The following is a 22,656-nucleotide window of genomic DNA, read 5'->3' on the forward strand; positions in this document are numbered from 1 at the left end:
TCTTGTAATCACTTACCTGAGATTTTAATGTTCCAGAGGTTTGGGGGTTTTTGTATGAGTTGGTAAATAATTATGTCAGTTATATTTTTGTGTCCAGTAATATAATCATGTAACTTCTTTTTTGCTTCTTAAGCTCACTTACCTGAGATTTTAATGTTCCACAGCCTTGAACAACTATAATATTCTTGTATTTGGCATATTAATGTTTTTCCATGTGTTGTTTAATGTGTAAAACATGAATTACTGATACTTAGCATGTCCCAAATGTGTTATCTGATATTTGAAATTAGGGTAATGTTGGACTCAATAAGGTAGGCAATATTTTCTACCTTCTGAAAGACACTGTAGAAAATTTGGTATAGTTTCTTCCTTTAAAAATTTGTCAGTATTAGCAGGGCAGTGGTGGCGTATGCCTTTAATCCCAGCACTTGGGAGGCAGAGGTAGGCGGATCTCTGTAAGTCTGAGGCCAGCCTGGGCTACAAGAGCTAGTTTCAGGACAGGCACCAAAGCTACAGAGAAACCTTGTCTCAAAAAAAATTGTCAGAATTCATCCGTAAACCCATGGAACTTTCTGTTTAGGTTGCCTATTGATTTACTATCTTCTTGTGAGACTTGATAGATCACATTTACCATGCAGTTGATCCATTTCATTAATTATATCTTCTATTATTATAACATCGCATCCTTTGTTTACATATTCTGAAAATTTTCTGTCCTAGTCTATCATTTATATTTTTATTATGTTTACCAAAGTCTTTAACTCTTTGAAATTGCTGCTTTAAATATTTGTCTAGTAAGTCCAATGCAAGGGCTTCAAGACCTTTTTGAATACTATATTTTTTTCTTGAAAAAGCATAGCAACCCTTTGCCTGTCTTTATCAGTAACGGCTTCATCCTCAGTAGGATTACAGAAAATAAGCAGGTCTTACTTTCATAGAAATTCTGAAATTAGATTCTGATGGCCATATTCTCGACCATACCTTTACAAACCAGGTAATATAAATAGGTACTTTCCCTAAACTGATTTGTACCACAGAAAGTCAACAGTCCTTTCTATTCCAATAGTCTCTTTACCAAGATTATATTTCCTGAGAGGTATGTTTCTATTGAGTGCTCTGTTGGATTCTTGGCAAATATCTCTCTCTGCCAAACAAAAGATGTAGCATCTCTCCCCTCCTTGTCCTACCCCAATCCCTTTTTCATTCTTCCCCAATTTCTGAAATATTTTCATTTTCCTATCAGTGGAAACAGTAGGAATACTAGCTATATCATAGCTGATGGCTTGAGAGCAAATGTCTTTGTTGTTGTTGTTTGGCTGATTTTAGCCTGCTCAAAAACACTTTTACTTTCTTAGGTAACACCTACAAGTAAAGAATTATACTGTATTTAATATAGACCTTTTAAGTGTAACAGGATTAGACCTTGTGCAATTAGAAAGGTAGAACATCTGTCTTGGATACAGCTCAATTGCAAAACACTTTACTAGTACTGCCACAAATTGCAGGAAAGATACTTATTGAATATCAATGACTATGTAAAACAAATTTCCCAATCTGAAATCTACTGTAAACATGATATTATATGTGAGATTCTGGTACCATAAACCCAGGACACTACTGAGATCCTTGTGAATACAAACTAGTTTTTCCATACATGTTTCATGAAAAGTTTTTAAAACTAGGATTATTATCTACAAAACTATTGAAAGCCGTAATTACTATAGTTCTTTTAGGGTTTGAGCATTTAATATTTCCCTTCTCCCCTCTCCCCTCTCCGTGGAATACTGCTTGAACTGCATTTTTTATGTTTTGCTTGATTTCTCTGGATTTTGTATCCGTTTTCAACGAATTTAAGCCCACTTTCAAATAATACTATACCAATGCACACACAGTATGACCTGAAATAAATATAACCATAGTTAAAATCAGTTGACATTCACTGCAATTATTTAAGTATATATAACCATTATAATACATTGTTGGTTGTTTTAAAATCTTACCTGATATGACAGTTTTAAAATAAAAAGTAATACTTTACATTCACTTACCTTTGATGTTTTTTTATTTAGGTATGTTTCCCACACATGTTCCTTCTAAGACTTCAACATTTCTTACAAAGAGGGTAACTGGCCATAACTTTACTCATCTTCTGCTTATTTGATTATTTCTCCTTCACCTTTGAAGGACAATTCCAGAGTACAGAAGGATAGATGAGTGGAATTTTTTTCTCTACTTTTCTTGCTTCCCGGTTTCTGAGGAAAGGTTGGATGTAGTCTGTAATACTGCTACTTTATGGTAGGATGTTCTTCTAGGTTTGACTTGCTGTAGATGATATGCTTAGATGCATTTTTTGGCACTTACCTTGCTTGGTGTTCTCTGTTAATACTTTTCAGTTCCAGAATTTAATTCCGTTTTCTAATTTATATTTCATTCTTCATATTCTATGTTCTGTTTTATTGTTTTCTTTTTATCTTTCAGCATACTTTAGACTATTTCTTTTGTTTTGTTCTTGTTTTTTGAATCAGTTTCTCTGTAGCTTTGGAGCCTGTCCTGGAACTACTTCTTGTAGACCAGGCTGGCCTCAAACTCACAGAGATCTGCCTGCCTCTGCCTTCCATGTGCTGTGATTGAAGTCATGTGCCACCACTGTCTCACCAGACTATTTCTATTTTATTATAAATGAGGATGTGTGTGTGTGCCCATTTGTAGATTAGGGGATAATTTTGTGTAGTTCTCTCCTTGCACCTTTTTGTGGGTTTCAGATCTCAAATTCAGATCACCAGGCTTAGGCAGCAAGTCCCTTTACCAGCTAAACCATTCCCTATCCTGAGAAGGAAATTTTCTTGGTTAAGTTCAATGTCTGTGCTTTTTCCAGCCTTCTGCAGAAAGGCTACTTATTGCTATTGTTTCTCTATATACTCCACAATTTTTGTTTACAAGTGTATATTTTCAATATGCTATATGATAACTGTGAACATTACATTCTTTACTGCCTCAAGATTTTTATAATACTTCAAACTGTAACTGTTTCTCAGTGACTTCTAAATTATTTTCTGTGCAGTTGTGTGTGGTCTTTGAAGTTCCTGCTCCTTTCATTTATGTTCAGTTCATTATGGCAGATTTTTTTTGAAGGAATCAGAGAGGTATAAAAGGGGTAACGGATTTATCCAGTTTTTGAAAATTAAATAGATTGGAATATTCCTTCAATATTTAGACAGACTATTTACAATGTTTGTTTATGCTTTCACTTGTAGCTTGAGGTGAGCACAGAAATCTGCCATAGGTAGTATTGTACTGTTTTCAGGGTTTTTCTTAGCATCTACCTCTGTACATTCATAAGTTCTTTAACACACACTCTTACTTTAAATGTTCTTAGTGTCCACTAAAACTCACTATACATTGTCTTCTGAGACTTTTCTGTGGCCTATTATATGTTTTAGCAACTGAAATCTTCCCAAGTCATAATGGGTCTGAAAGTCTTAGTGTTTGCAAGTACTGTCCACCATTTATACTGAGTAAATTCTGAAAGGTTAAAAAATGTAGTCACTTTACATCAGTCGTTCAGACTGCTTCCAAACAATATGAAACAAAAAATAATTCTTTTAGAACAAGGACTGCTCTGCTCCCTCCAGAAATGAGGGCCATAGTCCATACTTGGAATATAGTCTACCATCTTCAACAGTGCCACCAAACCAGGTGGGGAAAGGGAAGATGAGTATGCAAGAACAAGCAAAAATGTCACAAGTTCCTATTGTTTTGAAGAAGCTTGTGCTTTCCTTCCATCATGTGGTTCCAGGGTATTGCACTAAACTTGTCAGTCTTGGCAGTAAGCACCTTTATCCACTGAGCCATCTTGCTGATCTTCTACCACTTTTTAGTTGGCTATTTTTTTTTGTGATGTTCACGAGGTTGCTGTAAATAAATCAAATCACTGACTGCTTCCTAGAATTAATCACTGACATTAATTCTGAGTTTATAGAAAAATATATTTCTGTGGAGAGGGGCACCTTATTTTTGTTGATAGCAGTTAACATTCTCACTCTTCTGACAGAGCAGCTTTAAACCTTTTCTTGCCTTTTGTACCCACTGCCATACAACACTGGGCAGATTCTCTGTTCATGGGTAATTTCTAGGTTATAGTAGTCTGCCTACTATTGAAGGGATTGATCATAAATGGTTTTATTTTGCTGTTACTGTTGTTGGGATTTCTTGTTCTAATTTTTGGGATAAGTCAAAAGATTTGACATCCAAGCAGGGAAATGTAGTATGTTGTTATTCTTCAAATCTTCCTGGAAAGTCTTTAAAATTATGCTTTTTCACATATGCATTTTCCCACTCCTGGTCTCTATAGCTACTTGAATACCATTGCCACCATGTTTGTTTTGTTTTTGATGGTTCCCTTTCACTTCTCACTGGTCTCCCATTTCCCTCTGGCTTTCCCTTTGCTATATTCTCTACATAGCAGTCCCTGAAATCCTTTTCATAAAAAGTGCATCATGCTACTTTCATTCTTAAATGCTCTATCCCATTCCTGTCACACTTTCTTGGACTAGTTTCATGGACAAAGGATAGTTCAAAAAACTTGTGCCACCACTTCCTAAGAAAGCACTCCAATGAGCAGCTCGAAATTGGCTTACAATACTCTAAATTAAAGTTCTACCAGTGATACTAAGCCTGGAGTATTGATCACCACTGAAGGCATACTTTGAGAGATTTCTTTCCATTCCCTTTGACTACTCTGTATGGAGTTAAACAGGCCTCTGGAGTCAAACACAGTATTTCTTGTATTAAGCCGCCTTTGGTATGAAAACAGCATGAATGATAAAAGTAGTACACGTGTGAGGACCCATACTGCCTATGTGTCCTCAAAACCAGGGATGTTTTCTTTACTACTTTGTTCTTTGTGAGTGCCACACACCAGGGCTTCCAATGTGATTTAATGAGCTGTGTCTGTACATCAAGGTCTTCATTCTCAAGCCAGTTACCATTACTCATATGCCTTTCTGCTCTTGGAAATAGGCTATTTCCTCAGTAAGCAGCATCCTAATTTCTACATGTTTTCCCATTATCCTTGGAAACTCCTCAAAGATGTACCAGTTTGATTCTTGGGTGTAGTTTGGCAACAGTGAGCTGAGGCCTGCAGAAACACACTGCACTGGTGCTGCCACACCTTTACATGGTGTTCATGTTGAGGAAGTCAAAGAAGAGAGTCTCCCCAAACTCCTGCCAGGGACCGTCCCTTCTTCTGTTCATAGTCCTCCTGCAGCCAGGAGGGGTGGGGGAGTCAGTTTGAGTTGATTACTTTTGACATCAGTTGTTAACATAATTTTGACATTAAGCTTCCCCTAGCTCTGGGGTGATTCTGACTATGTCCAGGCTCTGGCTTGAAGAACCATGGGTAGCCTTTGGGATCCCAGATCTGGCCTCGCTGGAGGCAGCCTGGGAAGGGACCTGTATTTCTCAAGCACACACCCTCCAGGCCTGGGGGTGGGGCCCCAGCAGATGTCTGGATTTGGTAGCCAGGGCCTGGAGCCGGATGCTGAGAATGAGGCCTGCAACTCATTTCCCCATTAAACATTCTGAGAACATCTGCACCAGTTTCCAAGGCTTCTCCTTAATTGCTTTGATTATTGTGTGAAGTTACGAACTGGCACATTTCCGTGATGTTGTGATGAAGGTGAAAAGATCGCTCTTAATTAGATTAAAAACATTTTTTTCTTCCTGTGTAATTTCTCCTCGAAAATCAAGGCCACTTTTTTGTTTTCTTCATCCAAAGACCTCCAGAAACTTTCCTCCCCACCTCTCCAGAGGTTTCTGGGGAATGTCCTGTGAGCTCAACTTTTGGAGAAGATAGTGCTTAACCCAGATTCCATTGTATATTAAAGTTTCCTGGGGCTGCTCTTGCTGCCTGGAACCTTCCCTCACAAATGTGTCTTGAGAGACCTGGACAGTGACTTCTTGCAGCATGTAAAGCTGCGTGCACTGCTTTAGTTGTGTAGGCAGCTGTTCTGCTCACTTTCTGCTTCCTGGGCTCACTTGGGGATGGCTCTCTCATTGCCTGTCATCTTCAGCACCTCTACTATTCAGACTCCACCTGTGGGACCACAGAACCATTTCCATTTATTATGAGATTTATGTGTTAGGCCTGTTATCTCCATTGTGAGAAAAGGCATTCAGGAAAAAGTCTCCAGTACTATGAACCAGATCTGAAGTTATATAAAGCCAAGCATTGTTCCTAAGATGTCTTGGGACTCCACAGGTCATCTTCAACTATCATGTCACTGTCCATTTCAAGTCAAATGTATTCAGCAATCTTTGCTTGAATACAAAGTACATGTTCCATAATGTGCCACAGATACTCACTTGCATAGGATATGGAGAGAGCCTCTCTGAAGGTGTTTGTATTATAACAGTAGAAAATGAGCAGCTGGAAGAAGCCCCTTTTCCAGAGGTTCCTGGGCAGTGAAGAGCTGAAGTCAGGGCCTCAGGCCAGATTTTTCTAGCTAACCTTCTTCCTCCCTGTCCTCCACCCTGCAAAGTCTAACAAGGCTGTCTCAGGAGGTATTTACTGGGGTTTTTTTTTGTTTGTTTGTTTGGGGGGGGGGATTGTAGCCTAGTCTTAGCCCCAGACCTATCTCCTCAGGCTCATATCCTATCCCTAACTTATGTACTCCTGAAGGTTCTTAAAAACAAATGACAGACCCCAATTCTATCTAGATAACAAGTGGAACACTGGGACACTTTTCTGGCTCACAAATCTGAACCCAGCTGTTCCAGACACAGCTGGACCTACTTCAGTGATAATCTTTTCTCTTTCTCCTTTTACCCTGTCCCCTTTTTGTTCTCTTCCCCTCACTCTCTGCCCATAGATAAATGCACAACTAGATGCATGCATAGCTATACACATCTGTATCCTTAAGCAGCCATTTTCCAATGAGTGTAAGGTGATCACCAACCTATAGCATCCAGGAGAAAGAAGTCACAGGCTCTTTTCCAGTGATTCCTGCCACAGGCTCAGAATAGGCTCTTGTTGCTTCCAAACCCAGTACAAGACAGCTTCATAGGTACAACTATGTCTCTGAAGCTGTGGTCCAGCCTCAATGCCCCCTCTGGTAAGAGCTGGTGGATTCCTGACCCTTACACACTGGGGAGTTGTAAATGAGGACCCCTCAAAGGATTATTCAGTGAAATATTTCCAGAAGCCAGGCCTGGTTGCAGGGTATGCAAAAACAACAGGTGTCCACTCAAGCAAGGTATTTTCCTAACCGGAACTGGGTACCAGCTGTGAATATACATTTACACTGAACTTCTCGTCTTGTTCCTGGCAGCTGTTGTGGGAATGGCTTCTACACGTTCTATCCTGGTCTCTTCTCGCCTCTGAGTGGAGACACAGGTGGTGGTGGGGCTGCTCTGGCTCGGGGTCTGTGAGCAGGGCATAGGCAGCTGGCACAGGCTGTGGAGCTACAACTCAGCAATGTCACGCAGAGCCTGACTGCAGCTGTCCAGATGCCCTAGGGAGGGCTTTTTCTTCATGGTGCAGGATCCACAGGGCTCTGGCAAATCCACCAAGACGGGGAAATTGATTGAGAGGGATAGAGAAGGGGGGCTCTTCTAGGGGAGAACATAGGCAGCTTGTTTATTCCATTGGAATGGGCTGGCTCAGGGGACTTGCCTGTGCCAGGCACCGGAGGTGACATGAGGAAGGAAGAAAGCAAGGTTCCTGTGCTAAGGGCCAGACACACATAAGCCCCACAGCAATTGAGGGGAGCAATCTCCAGAGCTTTGGGAAGCTTGTACAAGAAGGCGGTTTGGATTACATCTGGGAGATTAGGCAGGATTATAATCAGTTAGAAGGAGGAGGGCAGGGGTGAGCAGCTGGGTGAAGTTACTGACACCAGCAGGTCTCAGTGGAGGGCAGTGGGCAGCAGTGTGGCCTGGGGTCTTACAGAGAGCTGGACTTGGAATGTTCAAATGCTGACCTGGTGAGCAGAGGGGCAAGTCTGGGAGTTCAATGCAAGGGAAATGAAGCTAGGAAATGGAAGACTTTAGAGAACTTAGGAAGAAAGAGCACTGTGTCATTGTCTCTTCTGGGCATCTTAAAGAGTTAGGGGAAGATGGGTGAGAAAGGACACTCTGATACTTTGTGTCCACTCCAAGATGATGAGTACAAGGCAAATAAAGGAGGCTTGTACAAACTAATGTTTTTATGACTTCTAGATGTATCATACATTCAAAGCAGAAAATATACATACTATAAGGAAGGAAATGAAAATCATTTGAAGTCCTTTAATCCACAGGCAAGCATGTCACATTCTGATCTATTTCCTTCCAGTCTTTTTCTATGTTTAAGTAAAATGCAAATCACCCTAATGAGGGGGCCCTTTGGCTGAGAAGGAAGATGGTGCATAGAGTCTGGTTTTGGTTCTCTTGAGAGAGGGTGAAACTTGGCAGTGGGTAGCCCCAGCTGGGGCAGTTGCCACGCCTGAGGCTACATTCGCCATTCCAGACCTCCCATTTTCCTAGAAAACAAAATTGTTTTGTTCTGCCCTGCACACTTAGGTCCAAATTCTGGCTCTGACAAGACAGAAGCAGCCAAGAATGAAAGCATCAAAAACTGGGACCATTTTAGGAAAATGTGACTTCATTGTCACTAGGAAATAATACTTTTCCTCCAGGGCCAGGTATTCTGAAACTGGATGCTTCAGCAGAGAACACCTGACATTCCAGTATCCTTTATGGAGGATCTAAGTGTCTAGGTGAACTACCTGTGGCATAGTCACCGTGGTCTCACAGTGTGCTCTACAGTTACAGTAGGGCTATTTTTCCATATCTTTATGAAAAAAAAAACTGTGTTCCTCAGAGATGGGGGTGACCCATGGGGGATTCTTAGAAGACAATACTTCCCCCAAGCTCTTGCCTAAGAGGAGCAGCACCAATGTCTGTAATTTGAATCCCTGCCCTACCAACTTTCTTCCAGAATCTTTAAGATGTCTGATCTGGCTCTAAGTACAGATCCAATGGGGAGGGGGTGGCTGTCTTGATTACTGTTTCATCATGGAAGGGGAGGCATCCTCATAGTCGCTGAAACATGCCTAGTCTACAACAGTCTTTCCTTTTGACTTGGAAAAACAACTGTGCTGAGCCCCTCTCTGACCCTCACTGCAGGGGCCCCATGAACTCGTCCCAGGATTAAACCAAAGAGTCCACATTCCTCTATGGCAGGTGCAGGCCCCACCCGCTCTGGACAGCCAACTGATGGGCACATTTTCATTTCCTAATACCAGGACTGAGCCTTTCTCAGGGGTTGAGGGGCTCACCCTGGGCGCTAAGGCTTGGAGATGGCACTTGTCATTCTGGGAGTGTAGAACACAGCCCCCTCTTCCAGTCACCTCTTTGTTGCTCCTTTCTTCTGTATACAAATGATGCAAGCATTGAAATATGTATTTGTGTTCTTTTTCTTTCCTTTTTTCCAAAAGAACATTTGAATCCTGGATGAAGTTTTAGCTGTGACTTGACAAGTATATAATATAACCCAGTGTACTTGAATCTCAGCCCCGAGTCTCTAAAATGGGAAGGGTAACACACTCCCACCAAGTCCCAGACCTGTGGGCCTCTTCATGTGCACACATTCCTCAAGGTTTACCGGTCTTTCCCTGGTCTCTCTGAGGATGTCACGGGCAAAGAGCCCTTCTCCCAGCTATGACTAAGTAATGTCTGTGTAGTTTCCTGCTGGAAGTCTGCCTCTGGCCCCCATGGGCCATGAGCTCCTGAGTTTATTTACATTTCCCTGATTGCTAGTCAGGCACAACACCTTTCCATAAGCTCATCAGGCTTTTGGATTCTTCTCTCGTGGTTTTTATTTTTTTCTGGGGTGGAAGGATGTCTTGCTTATTTTTAGTTAGATCATTTTTTTTTCAGTTTTAAACCTAAGGTCTCATGCACAATAGAAAAGCACTCTGCCACTGAGTTGTCTCTAGCCCTCCTTTTCACTCTTTGAGATAGAGCACTGCTCTTTGAGTGTGGTCCCAACACATTGTTGCCAATCAAGTTCTTACAGGTCCTTCTGCCTCAGCTTCCCAAGTAGCTGGGATTATCGAACTGCAGCCCCAGGCTTGGCTATTTTTCTTACTGATTCGCTCAAGCTTTTATGTTTTATTATTTTGATTCTTTTTTTACTATTTAACATGTATTTAGATATTTAAGTTTTGACTCTGTAATAAAATTGGGATTTTCCTTTTTGATTGGTGCTTCTTAATTATCCTTACCCCAAGGCCATGAAGATATTCTTCTATATTCAGTCATATGGACCTTCTAGCTTTGCTTGTCATAATCCCCTGGAATGCCAAGAATGAATTTTTGATGTATGGTGTGAGAAAATTACAGATCCAATTTAGCGTTTTTCCCATGTGCATTTCCAGTTGCCCTTGAATGTTTTATTGAAAAGGCCATCTCAAGATATATAGGTTGTCTTTAATACACTGCAAATGTCCATGTGTAGGGGCTATTTTCTGACATCTAGCTCTATCCTAATAGCCTGTTAGTCTGTCCTTGAACCACACTGTATTAATAACCACTGTTAAGAACTACTTGTGTTTGGTAGGCAAATTAGACACTGTTTTTAAAGAAGACTATTTTTTTCCTGGTCTTTTATACTTCCAAATAAATTTTAGAACCAGTTTATCAAGGTGTTCACATGCAAACCTTAGTGTCTCTGCTTAAGGTTTTGTGCTTTTCTCTATGGTTTTTTAATCTGTCTTTATATATTTAAGATTCTTCTCTACCATTATGCATCTTTTCACTTTTAATTTGTGTGTGTTATTTGCAATGTAATATATATGTATTATATATACTTGTAGAAACAAAAATAGTTTTACCATATACCTCTCACTGAAATACCTTATAACCACTTTACATTGATGAAAACTAAAAAAAAAAAAAAACAAAAACAAAAACAACACTATTGGACTATAATGTAGTCATTTTCCCAGTTTAACTACCTCACACTCCAAGAACCTATCTAACCATTACATTTATTCATCAAGTCCTTAGTAACCTATGGCCTGCAACTTATTGGCCTTGCTGCTTTTGAAGAATACTCATCCTATATCATTGCTACTCTGGGTGTGTCTAATATTTTCCCAAAATTAGAATATGTTTATAGGTTTGGTGGATGTCATTAAGGCAAGGTGCTTTTCTTTTTATTCATTAGCATAACATGATCTATTGCTAGCAGTGTTGACCTTGACTATATGGGTAAGTAGCTCGCTGTAACTAGCCTACTGCTGCTGCTTTATTATCCCTAGTCATTAAGAGCAATTCACCAGGTCTACAACATTCAGGGAATGAGGAATTTTAGTCTATCTCCCACAGGAAAGTATCAGAAACTCTGTGAATGTGTTAAAATCACTAAAGTAATTAAAATTTATTTTGGGACTAAGGATGTAGCTTAGTGGCAGAATACTTGTCTAACATGCACAATGCCCTGGATTCAATCCCTGGGAAAAAAATATGGGGAGGGGAGACTTTGAAGTTTTACTTAAGATTTCACCTACTAATATTAGCATTCATCCATGGATCTTTCTTGAAGCAAGAATTTCTATGGTATACTCCTAGTTAACTCATTCCTTCTATACTTATGAGAATAATTCTGTAAGAAGGATCTTCATTTATTTTTCAATTACTTGTTTATAAGTATAGACTTGGCAACTTGTGCTTTTTCAGGTATAATCGAGTATTGTTGTTCAATTTTTTTCTAGCTTTGGCTAAGGGTACATGGGCCCTTTTGACATGATTTTGTTTCAGGTTTGTTTTGCAGTTTCCCTATGTTAGCCCCAGAAGTGTCCATTTGTTTAAAGAGAAACATTTGCTTTTACTGGAGTACTAACAGTGTCAGAAAATATGATCTGGACACTGAATGTGTTCCTTGGCGTGAAAGAGTAACTATTGACATCTCCTTTCAGCAGGTAGAACTAGGAAATACAAGTTCATAACTGAAGTCTATATACATCTATGTTTCGCTGTATGTATCTATATGCAGCTAACCTTGAGTTTATACTGTTTCTGACTGAAGCGTTCATCCTTACTTGTCCCCAGCTCTCATTTTCTAGTACAGTTTCTGGTTTGTTTAACCCTTGATTTCACCTGCATGAAACAAACTTACCTACAAGAATATTGTGTTTATGAGAGTGGGTTTTTTTTTTTTAGTTGTTTAGTGTCCAATCCAAACATTCTTTTTAAAAGCAGCAGGTCAATTCCTTTCCCCTATCTTCAATGCTGTGTCATATATTTGCAACGTAAGAGTCCACTCATCATGGTGGACTTTCTGTCCTGGGGACCTTCAATATTCTGGTTGATTCCCCCCCCATTTGTATACAAGAACATTCACTTGAAAGTTGTATAGTCCTATGGATTTTCACAAATGTTTTAAATATTATACAGAGAAGTTTCTTCACCTAAAATGTTCTGATTGGAGCCTTTTAAAGTACTCTTGAAGTGAAGCATCAGACTTCGTTGATTCTCCATGGGAGGCCTTACCCTGTCTGAAGAGTGGATGGGGGAATTGAGTGGGGGAGAAGGGTGGAGAGGGAGTGGAAACAGCTAGCTGTGTAAAATGAGAAAAGATTATGTTAAAAAATTCTTAATAAAAAATTAAATACACCTTTCTCCCAGGACACTAACAGAAGCTGAATTGTTTCACAGCCCATGAAATTCTGTTTTTCCAAGAATGTCTTAGAAACTGAATCATGTAGTTTATATCCTGTTACACCTTGCTTCTTTTACTGCTCAGCAAAATGCACTTGAGATTCGTCTATGATGTTGTAGGCTCCTCTTGTTTACTGCTGAACATTATCCCATTACGAAGTAGAACAGATATACCACAATTTGTTTATCCATTTAGCTGTTGAAAGACACCTTTGGTTGTTACTTGTTTTCTTCAATTAGAGGTGAAATTGCATTTATATATTCATGTACAAATTTTTGTGAACATAAATGTTCCATACACTTTGGTCATAAGCTATATATATGTCTATAAGAGACTATGAAGTTTGTTCTTCAGAGCAGCTCTGCTCTTTGCATTCCCACCGGCAGCACACGAGGACTGTAGTTATTTTGCTTCCTTTGGCTGCTTGTTGTTATAATGTTTTTGATTTTATGTTTTTTTCCATGATCATAATAATTTTCAGTGTTATCTCATTGTAACTGGAATGGAATAGGTGAGTTTCTACATGAATAGAAATTTCCATAAAGATAATGGGCTTTGGCTGAGCACAATTTCACACGCTTATTTGTAATTCAAATTTAAAAATAATCTATTTACTTTAACGTGCATCAGTGTTTCACCTGCATGTATGAGGGTGAGGGTGTCAGATCTCGGCATTAAATACAGGTGTGAGCAGCCATGTAGGTGCTGGGAACTGAACCCAGGTCCTCTGAAAGGGCAATCAGTGCTCTTAACCACTGAGCCATCTCTCCAGCCCCTGTAATCTACTTTTTAAGATGGGTTGTTTGCTTCATTGTTGTCAGATCATGAGCATTCTTCTTTCTAATGCTCTAGGTACAAGTCCTTGATTAAGTAAGTGATGTGCAGCATATCTGTGATTGGTCCCATTGTCTTCACAAAGCAAAGGGTTTTAACAGTTGTAAACCCTGTTGTTACTCCTTGCTTCTTTAATTGCTTGGCAAAATGCACTTGTTGCAACAATAATTCATTTGTTTCTAATTATGATAAAGTTGATTTGTTTTTCTTTTTCAGATTAAGTTTTTGGTGTTGTATCTCAATTCACTTTCAAATCGAGACTTTTATATTTTCTCAAAAAATTTCTTTAGTTTTATGTTATATTTCAGATTTTTAAAAAGTAAAACTACACATAGTCTTGAATTACCATTTTATGACCACTAAACATCCCTTGCATTAGGTATAAATGCTAACTGTGTTAAAATTTATACATACATACAGATGTATGCCCACATTTGTATGTTTATATTGGAAATAAATGTAAAAAATAAAATGTGTTAGATGTGGGAAACTCATTTCGTAAAGTAAAAGTATCACTGTAAAAAAACAAGACAGTCTCTATGATAAAACAACATAGTATTAAAAGGCCAAATATAGACTAAGAAAGATATTTGTGCTTTATGTAACACAAGGTTATTATCTCTAATGAATTAAAAGCTTCTTTTAAATGAATGCCAAGCAAATAGTATAAACAGGCAAATCTGCAAGAAGAATCCCAAACAAGCCAGAAAGCAGTAAGTGAAGGTGAAAAATGAGAAAACCTCCCTCTCCCCAAGGCCAGGACATTGTGGAAGGGGGGATGGAAAGACTAAAGAGGAGAACTGTAGCAAAACTGACTTCTGGACATGACAGGGGACAGCTGTGGGCTTGTCTACACAAGATCAGCCAGTCAACATTCTATCACTAAGTGGGAAGAGGTGCATGAACCCCACAAGGTTCTTGATAAGCTAGGGGCTTTATCAAGTTAATGGCTTCTGGGGAAGGAGAGTCAGTACTTCTTTAACAGTTCTGACTCCTGGCAGAGCAACCACACCCCAGTGGATAGTCCCATACCCAGAAGTATATGAGCAGCAAAAACTGAAGTTGTTGGGTTATTAAATCTTAAAACAAGAGGATACAAAGTTGGGGGATTGGGAGGTAGATGACGATGGATCTGGGAAGAGATGGGGTGACTATGATCAAAATGTATAAAATTCTCAAAGAGTAAATAATTTTTAAAATGAGAAAACCTCCGTTTTTAGCCATGCTTAATGGGCCATGCAAAGAGCAGGAAAGTTGAAGGGGAAGAAAAAATTGCTACAGCTTAATAGAAGAACAGCCCCAAAACACTTATTAATAATATCAAAGACACACCCTCTCATTTGACCCAGTGTGTCAGCAGCTTTTAACAATAAGGGTGGATATTGCATCACTGTCTGATTGGTGTAAAACTATGAGACTGAATGTCCATAAAATATAGGATGAGTAAGTAAATTGTGGTAGGTCTAAACTATGGGCTGTTATGCTGCCAAAATGATCGTTAGATGCACAGTTGCATAATTGCATACCTAATTGTTCTGAATGATTAGAAAAGATGACAACAGAGGTTCATTCAGGTATATAACATCACATATGTGCTATTGGGATGAATAAAGACAGGAGCCAACGATCTGCCTGGCAGGTTGACACTTATGATAATTGAGGACCACTGTGAATTTTGCATTATTCCACTTGTTAGAAGTACTCAATTGCTCTACATCAAACACTTTAAATGAAAAGTGAGTTGAAAGCAAACACTAGTAAGCTGGAACAGCCGTGAAGACTGGTCTGGATCAGTCCCCTAAGCTATATGAAGTCAGCTATTGGGACAATTTGGGGGCCTCCCTCAAAGCCCTGGTTAATACAGCATCACGGCCAGAGCAAGGAATTCAGTTTGTGATTCCTGACAGGCAAAGGTACTAGCACTCCTTCTTGCTTGGCCCCTTGATCTGTTAGTGTCATGTGTGTAAACATCACAATAATAGTAGTCAGTGCTTCTATTTTTCTTGACACACATGTTTTGTGTGAAGCTAGTGAGAGGTCCAGAACCTGACAGGGCAGGTCTTCAGTTCTGGGGCTCAGTCCCAGGGCAGCTGCCTTTATCACTCAATCAGAGATGTTGAGGTCTCAGGTATCTGGGGGCCAATCTGAACACAGATTCACCTATTCTACTCCACTCAGTGTAAACCTGATGGGTGAGACTGAAACTTCTAAGCTTTGTCTCCATTCTTCACCTGACATTAGGAGTGCACAGGTTTATCCCACAGCAATAACAGGTTGAGGTGGGCATTTCTGTCCAGCTCTGGTGCCCCTTCATGATCAAGTTTCTATTGAAGCCTAACGAGCTGTCCCATACCTTCTCCACAGTAAGGAAGAGCCCTACACTGCTGGAAGTAAGCACACCCCACTTCTTGAGGACAAACAGCTTTGCTGAGGACCTGGACCTGGAAGGAGAGACACTGCTGACCCCCATCACCCACGTGTCACAGTGAGTGTCCATTTCTGCGCACAAAGGCTGAGGCTAATGGGAACTGCCTGGCATAGGGTAAAGCTTATCCACTTGCTACAACACAGTCTGTTCACCTAGTACCCAGAACTACTGCCTATCCTTAAGAATAGGCCACTAGCTGCTGGGTTTGGCCTCAGGGCTTGGGCAGGAGAGAAGAGCAGGGGCTTTCCCACCAAATCTAGAAATATGATCCTCTTGTTTTGACTTATGAAAAACCAGACTGATCATTTTCCATTTGTTTTCATGCTTTTGAGCATCTGAGAAAATAGTTTTTCTCTCCCCTGTCCCCCTCCACTGCTCCTTCAAAAGAGTCAACTTTGTTTTTTAGCATTTCCCCATGGAACTTTGGCCAGAGCCATGGGGCAGATGCCGGGTGATGTCTGCCAGTTGCTGCTACTGTCCTCAGGGGCTCCTTCAGGTGGAGGAAATGGCTGATTTTCCACGCCTTCCAGTTGGCCTTCCCCTGAGGCACAGCTGGCCTGGGACACATGCCCATCCTCTCCCCTGTTGGGGCCCCCAACACAGCATCACCAGGCCAATCCCCAGAATCCAGCCATGGTCTGATTTCTTCGCAACATGTGATTCAAATGTCCCCACCAAGCCCAGTTGAGCCAGCCATGTGGTGGAGGCAGGTCACTTGGACCCCTTCTGGCCACTGCACCACTGGATACTCCCCTGGAAAAGTGTCCTTATATCAAGGTGTTAGTGCCATACTTGTAGCCCTGTTGGGATTTACATACTGGGACTCTTTCATTCTGAAATTCTGAAATTCATGTCCTTAGCCTTGTGTGCTTTGTCATAATGCTTCTAGCCTATGTCTAGATTGCTTGCCTTTGCTATCTTCCTGGTACGGGCTTGGGTTTGCAGTGACTGAAGAAATTGGTGATGAGGGTTTCTTAAGTAACCAGATAGCCAAGCTGAGGCCACCCTGGGGGGAAGACAGCCTTGTCAAATGGGATGATTATGATCAAACAAGCCATGGCCCCTATCTTCCCAGGCTACCCAAGCTCAAAGAGAGGTTACCAATGTCTCATAGTTTTTAAGATGTAAAGAGTGTTTATAAGCTCAGAAAGAGATAGTAAGTTATTGAGAAGCAGGAGTCATTCTCCTTCCTAAAATAGCCTTACTGGCTGGCTGTATTAACAGGGAGGAACAAAGGTGTGAGCTGGTGTCTATGGGTAGAGCAATAGCATACAACATGGTTAAGGCTCTCAATAAGTTCAGGGTCTAGAGAACTCAAAGTGTAAACACTGGTGTCTTGTGGTTGGTGTTATATGCCATACGACAGTGCCTGCTTTGGAGTAGGGACAGTAAATAGCACCATGGCAACCATAATAGGCCCCAGAGAATTGGCCAAGCCTGGAGAGGCCACTCAGTCTTCTTAGGCTCCTGATCACTCAGCTCTTGCTGGTGCCCATTTCATTTTATTCTCATGGCCATGGAGTAGCCTCCAGACACAAAAGCAGTTGCACCAAGAGAGTACAGGGCTCTTGACAAACTCTCCATCCACATGGACAAACATGCCTCGCAGTTCCTGGCCACTGTGAAGCCCCTGAAGGAAAACACCATTGGGATCTTACAGGAAGGTGGAAAACTAGAGATACATGCCCATAGTTCAACCCATAGCTGCCCTACAATCACCCCTTTGTGGGCAAAAGGTCACCTGTGCTGGTATTAGTACACTCAAAGCTTCTGGAGCCAGACATTGCCCATCTGCTCCAGATATAGCCCTAAGCCAGTAAGACAACATTGCTCAGAGTACTAGTCCATTTCCTATCTCTCCTCTGAGGTAACAGAGCCTGATATGTGAATGACTCTTTCCTGACTACTGTGTCACCATCTATCCAGGTACCACAGCTCTTCTCAGGTCAGCACTCCCGGAGTCTCTCTGAGTAGGAGATGGACAGTCTTTACCCAGTCAAGTCCCCACCCAGGAACACACCAAATACAACAGCTGGAAGTACGCCAATCTGAGAGGGTAGGAAGATATGAAAGGAGCCCAAGGTGGTACTAAGTTAAAAGACCTAAGGCAGGGGCTTCTCCAAAAAGATACAATCTGGTCAAAGCAGAGTTGAGGGTCAGGGATAAGGTTATAGACACCCACATACTCAGAAGTCAAGTGCCATCCTTGCTGGAAGTTCTAGCAAAGATGATCCTCATAGGCATGACTGTCTGGGTCCTACGTGTTTTCAGGACTACTGGCTTTTCCAAGACCCCTCCCCGTCCTGGGGGAATACAGGCAATCGTGGGTACTGTATATGGGGTCCATGTGCCCACACCAGGAATGCATTCCTTTGCTTCTTGCACAGTCAGCTTTTTGATTGATGTCTGTAATTAAGCTAGGCTCCAGCAGCTCCGTGATGCAGCATGGCTCCTGTGGGCAACTGGCCCTATGAACCTACACTGAAAAAAGAGGCACACACCCTGGTACGTGTCTACCAGGGACAGAGATGTGTACTAGGGTCTTGCAGGGGGCAGAGTGGGTGGGAGGCAGTTGCAGAAAAAAAACAGATCCATTTTTCTTCAGCATTTTACTGATGTTAAATGTATTACCATGCTGGGCCAGTTCCAGAATTCAAATTAAAAGCATAAATAAAGACACATTTTGTTTCCATCTCAAGCTCTCCCCACCCAGGGGCCCCAGGGAGGTGAGGTCACTGTAGCCTTGATTATGGGAAGGTCCCTGGGGCTGGGTGAAGCTCCTCTTTTCCAGAGCCTGTTGGCCACTGATAGTTTGGGGACCGAGAGGCCAAGATGCTGGCCTATTGAACAACTAGAGAACTGCTGGTAAACAGGGAAGGGTGCTGAGAAGACAAGGCAGCATCTCTGACCCCAGCAGCTCCCTGAGCACTTCCCAGGCCTTATTCAGCTCTGGGCAGCTGGACCTCAGCCTTGCATACATACTTTAGTCAGATGCTGTCCTCCTGATTCTAACATCACTGGAAGGGAGCCCTGGACTCTTCAAGCTCCCTCAACAGGAATCCTCTACCCAAAGCCTTGCTCCAGGTTTCTGAAGGCCAACTATGAAACAGAGAATAGAGACCTTTGTCAACACGTGAAGGAACTACAACAAGAGATAGGGGTAGCCTTATACCTTTAAGTCCCCAGGACCCTGCTTACTCTGGGAAACTGGCAAGGGCTTGTATGCATACATTGCCTTGTGTGGTATCCCACCAGCTGGAAAACCCTCATCACTCCTGCAGCCATTGGAGACACATGCATCATCCAGTGTCTACTCGGCCTTCCTTTTCCTGGGGATACCTCTCACATCATATTTAGGCAATCATAAAACCCCCAAGTAACAGCTCCCTGACTCTTAGCCTGGGGCTGGTAGGGAGCAAAGTGTCCACAGCTCCTCTTGGTCACTCCTTTTCCAGCACTCCCCAAATTCCAGGATGAAGGACCCTAAGACTGCCATTTCTGACACAGAAAATATATCTTAGCCTTGCCTGAGATAAAATAAAGTCTCCATGTAGCACCTATAAATAAAAGCTAAAGGACAGTGGGTGTGGCCTCAGTGAGTTTTTCCTATAGCCACTTCACCCCCAACCTTCAGTTGATGTACCAATCAAAACTTGTCTGGAACCTACACCTTTGACCTATCAGTTATACAAGGGATACCCAAGATGAACATCCCCAAAGGCCAAGCCTACCATAAGTACAGCAGTCTATAGCTTAGCCTGGCTCTCTTATACAGTTTCCCTGAAGATTTCTTCCAAGAAGTTGGTTCCTGACCTCTCTGATTTTTCTGTTGTGACATTTCCAACTGGCAGCCTCAACTTTTGTTTACTAACCAGCCTGTCATCCTGCTCTGAAGGCGTGCGGGGGGTGGGGAGGAAGCATTCAGGGGCCACCTAGTTCACCAAGGTGGGTGGAGCAAAGTCTAGAGGGCAGAGGGAAAGTAAAAACGCAGGCTAGGGCATTGCAAGAATCCCACCAGGTGCCCATAAGCACCTCCCGGGCGAGCATGTGCTTGCCGGGCCTCCTGTGACATGACAGCTTCAAAAATCCTTGAGCAAAACCAGCCCCACGTGCGTTAATTAGAATTTCCATGTCTTCAACTTTCTCCTGGACCCTGCAGAATCTCACGCCAAGACGTTTGAGTTTCTCTTTTCCAGGGAGGCCCGCTGTGGCCTGGCTTTCATCCACATCACTACTAATGTCTCCTGAATTCTGCATTTGTCAGCGAGGCTGGGGCCAGCCTATGCCTTCTGGAAAGGGGGGCATTAGTAGATCAGGAGGCTAGCTCTTCTGATGGAACAGTTTTGCCTGGGATGTTCAGGGCCTGGAGACAACGAGGGCCTGCTGTGGCACCTCAGTGAGCACCCATTTCTCTTACTTGGCTTCTCAGCCTACAAATGTTGATGGGAGAAGACTGAAAGGCCATGTTGGGGGCAGTGTCCAGGAGGACAGGGAAGGGGCTTGTCAAGAACAGATGAGACCATTTGTCTTTCCAGACTAGTGTCCTGTCTTCTGTGAATCTCCAGACCACCTCTGTCTGCACAAGGTGCCAAAGAAGCCTCATGGGAGCCCTCCCGGGAGGGCTGTGCAAGGCTGTATGAGTCACAGGATCCCTGTCAGAGCCCCACACGGCCCGGCCAGGCTCAAACCCGTCTCTGAAATGCACGGGGGATTAAATGTTCTCCTAATTAAATTAAAAGCGAGGCGGAGTGGCTCAGTGGGAAAGAGACAGGACTGGGAATTGAATGCCCTCAATCTGGCTCCCAGCCTGCACTGGCCCAGCTGCAGGCAGCCCCCAGAGCCCCCTAGTTTCACTTCCTCCATCCAAGCATGGGGAAGGGATGCAGAAACCTCTCAGAACTGTTCTGAGGACCTCACTGGCTAAATGGATACGAGTGGAGAGCAGCAGTATGTACAGTCAGAGAGAAAACGGGAGAGACCCAAACAGATCTCCTGAGAGCTGCAAGTGGAAACTCAACTATACAGGGCCTGCTTAGGACAGCTCCAAGGCAGTTTGTCAGAGTACTGAAGTAATATATCCTTTTAAGCAAGGTGGTAGCCAGGAAGCAAACCCAGTCCCTCTGTGTACCTAAGCTGTGTCTCCAGCAAAGCTCAGAATACAGTCTTCTACAGGGCATCATGCTATCAAGCTAGAAAGGGAACACACCAAAAGAGTAAAGTACACAGATCTCAAGTGCAAATGACACATTTTCCCTACTTGAGACTGAAGCATCCAGAGGAAGACCTCTAGATCTCACTTCCTATCATAGACATGCCACGAGCAATCATAAGCTCACCTTCCAGCAACAACGGCCAGCTTTGCCTGTGTTTGAAATCTACGTAGATGGATCACACAGTACATACACCCTTGTCTCTGGCACTTTCACTCACTGTGATGTCTAAAAACCCCCTTGTAGGGCTAAAGAAAACAGTGGTCCCAAGAGCCTGCTGCTCTCTGGTACTCCACTCTGTGTGGCCTATGCTTTGCTTATTCATTTTACTACCCATAGCCACTGGGCAGGTTTTGGTAGTGAATTACTAGGAATATTCAGTGCATGTGTCTGGTGAAAGTTACGGTGGTCTCTGCTAATTGTATGCCTAGGGTAGCAGTGCTGGGTCACCAAGTGACTGGATGTTTCCCATAGCAATCACCCCAATTTTTACTCCTGCTGGGAAGCGTGTGAATATTCTAGTTTCTCTACATCTGCACATATAAACACACACACACAAACACACACGAATTTTCACTGTTGCCCTTTTAGCCTTCCCGATGGCATCAACTGGTAATTGTAATTTGCAGTAAGCTGAGTCCCATTCTACATTCTTGCTTGGTCACATCTATCATTCTCTATCAGTATAAGACTGAGAGCTGTTCTTCAGTTGCAGTTTTGTCTATGTTCTGGGTGTTCTGAGTATGAGTCATTTGTCAGATACACACATGCATTCTAAACACTGCCCCCCTTGCAGGCTGCCTTGCCTCCTCTCTTGGTGTCTTTTGATGAACAGAAGGTCTTAATTTTAATGTGGTCCAGTTAATCAAACATTTCCTCTCTGGATAGTATTGTTTATGTCCTACTTAAGAAACTTTGACTACTCCAAGGTCATAAAGATATTCTGGTTTGTTCTAAAGCTTTAAAAGCTCACCTTTCACATGTAGATCTGCAGCCCATCTGGAATCAATTTTTTTTTTTTTTTGTCCTATGTGAAGTCAAGGTCAAGATAAGCTTTTTCCTCCACTTGGACATCCAGTCTGATACAGCACCTTCCTTTTCCCACCGTCCTGCCATATCAACATCACTACAAATCAGCTCACTGATGGCATATAGTTCTATTTCTGGACTCTCCTCAGTTCGCTTGTCAGGTTCAGGTTGTTCTCTTTGGTCAGTGCTACCCTTTCATTATCACTGCAGTTTACCAATTAAGACTTGAGGGCTACAGTATGCAGGGGCCCCACAGTTGTTCTTCAGGACTAGCTCTGCTGTCTCTAAAAGGCCTTTGCTTCAACATACACATCAGTGTCTATGGAAAAAATGTCTTCTATTTGGGCATGAGAAAAGGAGTATCTACACTACGGTCCTCTAGATGGGCATGAGAAAAGGGGTATCTACCCTGTGGCCCTCTAGATGGGCAAGAGAAAAGGGGTATCTACCCT

The 22,656-nt window shown here is 42.2% G+C and overlaps 1 protein-coding gene across 1 annotated transcript in view; it reads left to right on the plus strand.

Moving 5' to 3' along the window:
• Kcnq1 (potassium voltage-gated channel subfamily Q member 1) overlaps positions 1–22,656 on the plus strand; it is a 323,053-nt gene that overhangs the window by 141,170 nt on the left and 159,227 nt on the right. The window contains exon 11 of the mRNA XM_005351578.2: positions 15,902–16,022. Coding sequence (XP_005351635.1) covers positions 15,902–16,022 — 121 coding nt within the window. The remainder of the gene's footprint in view (positions 1–15,901; positions 16,023–22,656) is intronic.

This window comes from Microtus ochrogaster, chromosome 8 (assembly GCF_000317375.1).
Source record: "Microtus ochrogaster isolate Prairie Vole_2 chromosome 8, MicOch1.0, whole genome shotgun sequence".
NCBI lineage: Eukaryota > Metazoa > Chordata > Mammalia > Rodentia > Cricetidae > Microtus > Microtus ochrogaster.